Genomic DNA, 6,513 nt, shown 5'->3' with positions numbered 1-6,513 from the left:
CTGGGGAAGCACCCACTTGGTTCCTGTCCCTGGGCTCTCCCTCAGCCCCGGGACCCTCACCAAGTTTGGAGTCAGAGCTGGAGAGGGACCCTGGACGGGGCCCGGGCACCAGCTTTGTGCATGGACAGACCTGGATGGGCAGCCGGTGCCGGCTGGGCTCAGTCACCTGCCCTGGGAGAGGCGGGCAACAGCAGTCCCTGCCTCACGGTATCGGCCTGTCCCCTTGCTGGCCTGGCTTATTCTCTCATCACACTGTGCAAACCGGAGACTGGACAAGCTTCAGAAGGACTCGCTGTCCCCTGAGAGGGGGTGGGGGCGGGGAGAAGTGGGGGCGGCCACATTTACCAAATGTGAACTGAGCCACGCACAGGCTGGGCCCCCAACCCCACAGCAGCCCTGAGACGGCCACGCCACTGCACCAGCAAGGCTCTGAGGCCCCGCCCGATGGTTGCTTTCCCGAAGTCATGGAAAGTAGGGAGAGAAAAAGGCAGGCCTGAGCCCAGGCAGCCTGGACCCCAAGTTCATGGCCCTGTGAAGCTCCCCACTGGGTTTCTGGGGTCTTTCCTTTTCTGAGTGCTGTGCCCCCTTCCCCGCCGCCCCCTCCCCACTGGGAGACTTGCTCCAACGGGGCTCCAGGCTCAGGCTCTTTCTGCTACAGGAGCTGTCCTCACGGCCCCGCAGTGTGAAATGCGCTCACAGTGTGCAAAGCCTCTCCCATCCCTTACGCCGTTAGTGTCCCCGAATCCCTTAAGGAAGGAGAGGGCTGCTGTCACCCCCACTTCACAGACGTTAAAATGAAGGCGACGGCTCCCTTCCCAGGGAGCAAAGGGCTTCACACATTGGACCACTTCACCTGCACATCCCCCCTGAGACGGAAGTGCCATCGGCCCAGCCTACAGATGCTGCAGCTGAGCCCAGAGAACGACATCCTTTGCCTGCATTTACACAGCTGGGGTGTGGCTGAGCCAGTACTTCCTCCCAGGTCTCGTGGCCCCCAAAGCCCCAGCTCTTCACCACTTTGGACTTGAACTTGAGCTGGATCTAATCCTGTTTCAATGAATGGTATCAATCATTCTGACATCTAATCTGATCTAGTGCCAAGTGATGGCTAATCCCGCCTTCCCCAGCCCCTCCCAGAGGAAGGGTCTACAGTTCTTTATGGAAGGTTCAGTCCTGCCATTTCCTGAGCCAATCAGACAACATTCATTCATTCATTCATTTACTCATCCCTTCACCTAAAAGGCATGAGCACGTGCCTGTCCCAGCAACCGTGTAGACGCTGGTTTCTGAGTGTCCGTAGTCATGGGTCCTGCCCTGGGAGAGTTCACCGCCTGGAGCAGGTTGGTTAGAAACCTGCCCCCTCTGTGGCTGCACCCTGCAGAGGCCCACATGTACCTTGGTGTACTCAGTACAGAGGAAAACTGTCTGTTCTGAGTTCGCTGCTCAGCAGTTCCCATGGATACCAGATCACAATAACGAATTAGACCAAATCAAGTGCAAACCAAGTGTCTGATTCAATCTTTGATATAATCTGCTTCCAGCCTTTTATCCCCCTGCATTTATTTCAATCACTCATTCAACATTAACTGAATACCTATAAGGCTCTATATTTGAATGAACAAGGTAATAATATTCTTAATAACCGCCACCATAAAAAGCAAACCCCCAAAAGAACATGTATTGAAAACTTACTTTGTGCCAGGCACTATTCTAAGGATTCACACGCATTCATTCATTCTCCCACCACAGCCCTTTGCGGAAGGAACTGCTATTGTGCCCTGACAGGATGAGGAGACGGAGACAGAAGCAATAAGGATTTTGCCCACTGAGTGGTATTGGGCAGGTAATCATCATCAGATTTCTGGGTGATCTATATATAAAAAAGGCTAATATGCAAAGTGTCCCCTCGGGAGTTTGACCAAGAGACCAGGAGTTCAATCACTTGCTATGAGGTCTGCTGACCACCAGGGGGCGGCACAGAATGAAGGAAGGCCCCGGCCGGCAGCCGGGGAAGGGGGCCCTGGCAGCAGCCAGAAGGCCCCCCGATCAGCCCTGATCGCTGGCCAGGCCTAGGGACCCTACCCATGCATGAATTTCATGCACCGGGCCTCTAGTGTAAATATAATCATATCTAGAGTTAAGACCCTCCCCCCAGCAGGCTGCCTCTTCTTCCTGGTCCCTGATTTCAGCATCAATCTTGCACATGCTTGTGCTTTTAATGCAAAGCCCCATGAAAATAAACACACCACCCATCGGCTCGGGGCCTGCAGTCTGGCGCCAAGACTGTGCCCTCGGTGGCCCAGCCAGTGTAGCTCAATGGTTGAGCATCGACCTATTGTGCCACGCCAGCACAACCAAGGGTAATCCCGAGTGGGGGGGTGAAAGGATTAAGGAAAGACAGACAAGAGAATAATAGCTGGGTCTCGGTGGGACGCTGCTCCCTGATGAGGAGGCAGCGCCCACAAGCCGTGTCTTTATTTTATAGCAGATGCCACGAGGCAAAGTAGGGGCGTGATCACGTTGTTTACAGCATTCTCGTGAGTTTCAACATCACTCAACTACATGCACCTGAACTCTATCACAAGGCACGTGGGGCCACGTGTTCGGACCATAGGTTCACGCTTACAACCACAGCCGTTGGCTATGATTGTGCTGGGCCTGCCCTCCAGCTGGGACTTGCACGTGGCAATGAGAGGACCCTGTTCTTTCATTAGCCCGAGGCTTGAACCTGGCCAAAACACCGTAACCGCGCCCCATACCTATAAACCAGGAGGTCACGGTTTGATTCCTGGTCAGGGCACATGCCCAGGTTGTAGGCTCAATCCTCAGTGTGGGACATGCAAGAGGCAGCCAATTGATGATTCTCTCTCATCGATGTTTCTATCTCTCTCTCTCCCTCTCCCTTCTACTCTGAAATCAATAAAAACATATTTTTTTAAAAAGACTCTATCCTCAGTGGACTAAACTCAGAATTGAGGTGTGGGGACCCACCCAATGGCTCTAGGACAGGAGGTCTTTGAGAAGCATCGGGTGGGTGTGTGACTCCTTTTCCCCTCTGGCCTCTTCTCCGATCCCCACACACCCCTTCCCTCCCCGTGATTGCATGGAAGGCAGGTGCTGAGCGGATGAGAATCTCGCGGGATGTGAGCAGGACAGGTGCTGGGAAAGCCCCATTCTCACGCAGCGGTAGTGGAAGTCAGTGGACAGAGGGGGTCCTCCTTGCTGAGATACGAGTGGACTGCATCCATGCGTCATAGTTCCCCTAAAGCAGTGGGGACAGGGGCGCCTTCCTTTCTTTCTTTTTAAAATATGTTTTTATTGATTTTAGAGGGAGGGGGAGGGAGAGAGAAACATCAATGAGAGAGAAACATCGATCGGTTGCCTCCTGCATGCCCCCTACTGGGGACTGAGCCTGCCACCCAGGCATGTGCCCCGGGAATCGCACTTTCCCGACTTCTGGACAGTGTGCCCCAGCCAACACGAAGCGCCCTCCCGGCCCCGGTGGCCGCCCCCACCCTGCTCTGCGCCTGGCACCGCATTGCTGCTCTTTCCCCTCGTTTTTATGCAGAGCATTTGCCTCCTTCCGAATCGGGAAGGAGGTTAGAAGAAAATAGCTCGCAGCTGCCCGAGGCCGGTGCCTCCTTTGTTCGGCTGCGCAGGGCTGTGCGCTGGTTTCCACGTGGCTTCGTGACAGGCGTGGCTCTTCCTCCAGCATCTGTAGTGGATGCTACTGGGGCTCTGCCCCTCGTGTCCCCAGCCCTCCTTGGACATCGGCTGCAGCACTGTCCCCAGTGAGGAAAGGGGCGCTCACTTCCCCCCGGAACCACCCTCCATCAGCGGGGCACAGCGGTCAGGGGTACACACTCCAGCCTCCCACTGCTCAGGATGGTTCCTCAGAGGGTCCCTGGTGAGAGGGGGCCCAGTGGCCTACGCCAGTGACCAGCTTGCTCTGCACACATGGCTGGTGTCCCCTCCTTGCCTGTCCCACTCCCTGGCTCCCTCACTGTGGCCTCCTGGGCTCACCTCCCAAGTAAGCTCCCTGCACCCAGGCTCTGCTTTAGGGAGAAGCCAAAAGTAAGACCAAAATGTGAGTGGGGCTGGCGGAGAAGGTGAACAAGAGGGGGGCAAAGCCTTGGCTTAGGTGTCAGAAGACCCGAGTTCTAATCCTACGTCACTGTTTCACCAGCACCTCGCACAACGGAAACCGGTGAGTCAGATCTGCGAGTGAATGAGCGTGAATGATGGGAGGGGCTATTTTGCTTGCTTTGCAGATTTGGAAACAGCGGATGGCATTTTTAGGGCTCGCCGACAACTTCTAGACAAACTCTGTCATCCTCTGATGGTAAGGCTCCCGCCGCTGGAGTTAGCGTGACCGTCTATCTGACTTTCTTCGCAGAGAAATGTGAGCGGAAGCGATGTGCTTCACTTCTGGACGAAGCAGTTTGGAGCCAGATACTCCCTGTTCCCTTCCCGCCCTGGCCAACCCTGAAGCTGTGTGTGGAGAAGGAAGTGCCAGAAGATGGAAGCAGCTGGACTATTGAGTCATCTCGCAGGGGACAGTGGCTCTGGAGTTCCCCAGACTGGCAGGGTGTGTGTGTGTGTGTGTGTGTGTGTGTGTGTGTGTGTAATAAACTTTTGTGGTTTCATTCTTTTGAGCCACTGAGATTTTGGGATCTTACTTGTTGCTGCAGCATAACCTAGCGCATCCTGACTGATCCACAAACCAAGCCCCAAAGGAGCCAACAGCAGAGCTGCGCCTAGAACCTGGGCCTTTCCTCTCCATCCAGGTAACTCCCATCTCTGACCGAGGCCTCTGCTCATCTCCCTGGATCTGGCAGCAGGACAGTGCGCCCTGCTCCGATGGACCAGTCTCCAGTGAGCTCCTTAAAGCCTCCGTCCCTAACCCACCCGCTGGCCTCAGCTTACTCATTCCTGCCAAGAAGAGTTTGGACAAGATCCGTGTCCTGAAACTGCTCTGCAGAGCCCCCTGGTTCCCCAGAGGTGTCCTGGGTGGGGACTGGTGGATGGAGGCTGGCTCCTGCCCTCCTCCTTTAAAGAGAACAGCTCCTCCGGCATCTGTTTTGCATTTGGGGCTTTCACATTAGAGACGATCCATTGGTAGCAGTTTGACGCGCGTGGGGCTGGCTGACCCATGGATCCAGCAGTTTGATCCACGTGGGGCTGGCTGATCGGTGACTTCAGAATGAGGGCATTTTACCTGCAGGCCCCTGGACTCATCTGTTCCCACCCACCCTGTCCCAGTGCCGGGTTCCAGGCCCCTAGCCCTGACTCCCAGCCATCCCATGGTGCTCAGGTCTCTGGTGTGAACAGTCCCAAGAGGACACTCTCTGTGGACATGGCCTGTGTGGCCAGGGTGTGTGAGCACCACATACCCACGTGGCTCCTGATGGGTCAGCCAAACCCAGAGCCTCACCTTGGGCTGTGGACGGTGCAGAGGGTGGGACTGGGGATCTGGAGACCTGGTCTCTAGCCCCAGCTCCATCGCCCCCTCCCCGAGCGTTACCTTTTCTGTGAAAGAATATTACCCAACAGTAGAGAGCCCGGCCAGCATGGTGCCAAGCAGGTGACAGGCCATAATGAAGAATGTGCCACGTGAGGCGTAGGAGAGGGAAGGGTGAGGGCTTTGGGCTGCAGGAGAAAAGTCAGAGGCGTGGGAGCTCGCTGCAAAGCTCCATGAGACGCTCACAGACAGGGTTAGCGTGATTTCCTACAGTAATGATGGCCACTATACAATGTTTTCTGTGTGTTTCTCTAGAACAGCAGCCCCATGGGGTCAGTGTTGGCCATGGCAAGGGTAAGGGCCAGTGGCCCTGGGCCGGGTGGAGATGCCAGAGGAGCCGGATGAGCACTCGAGGTCTTGATGCTAAAGGGGCAGAGGGCGGAGTGAGGCGAGTGGAGGGTGGAGGACAGCAGCTTGGGACCCTGGGATGGAAGGGACAGGCGGAGGATGAGCCCACAGGTATGTGGGGACTCTGCTCTCCTGGCCTGGACATGTGTCTCTGACCCTGATACTCCTTCCTATTCGGAGTTCAGAGGATGCTGGAGACAGTGGTCCTGCTGACTCAGCCTCCCTCGCGTCCCCCGGCTCACGCCCTTGAACTTTGGGGAGCCTGGAATTGTGGAAACCTGACCCCACCATGCTCACGACACCCCACCCTTCTGAGTCACATGATCTAATTGTAAGTCATTCACATTTTCCCCCCCTTAAGCTCATGAGTTAAGTTGGTCTTTAGTAAGAGAAACAATTCTCACTAATACATTCCCTAAGGCTAATGTCTCTTGGGTGTCATTTCTGAGTCCTGATGTGAAAACATTGTTTGTTTTAAAGATTTTTCCAGAGTCACCCAGACACTTACACACTCACAGTCCCCGGCTACACCATCTCCCTGGGTGTATGAGTTCTCTGTTACTGTGTAAGGAATTATGTCCAAGTGCAGTGCATCAAAGAACAGTAACCACTGATTATCTTGCAGTTTCTGAGGCTGGGAATCC

At 55.2% G+C, this 6,513-nt stretch overlaps 1 protein-coding gene across 1 annotated transcript in view; it reads right to left on the bottom strand.

Annotated features, from left to right (window-relative positions):
* CHGA (chromogranin A) overlaps positions 1–5,503 on the bottom strand; it is a 27,699-nt gene extending 22,196 nt beyond the window's left edge. Inside the window, exon 1 of the mRNA XM_014549042.1 lies at positions 5,435–5,503. Within this exon, the coding sequence (XP_014404528.1) occupies positions 5,435–5,503 (69 nt within the window). The remainder of the gene's footprint in view (positions 1–5,434) is intronic.
* Positions 5,504–6,513: the final 1,010 nt, after the last annotated feature.

Source organism: Myotis brandtii, unplaced genomic scaffold, assembly GCF_000412655.1.
Source record: "Myotis brandtii unplaced genomic scaffold, ASM41265v1 scaffold535, whole genome shotgun sequence".
NCBI classification, from domain to species: domain Eukaryota; kingdom Metazoa; phylum Chordata; class Mammalia; order Chiroptera; family Vespertilionidae; genus Myotis; species Myotis brandtii.
Note: the sequence above shows the minus strand (reverse complement) of the source record. Positions and strands in the feature narration are given on the sequence as shown.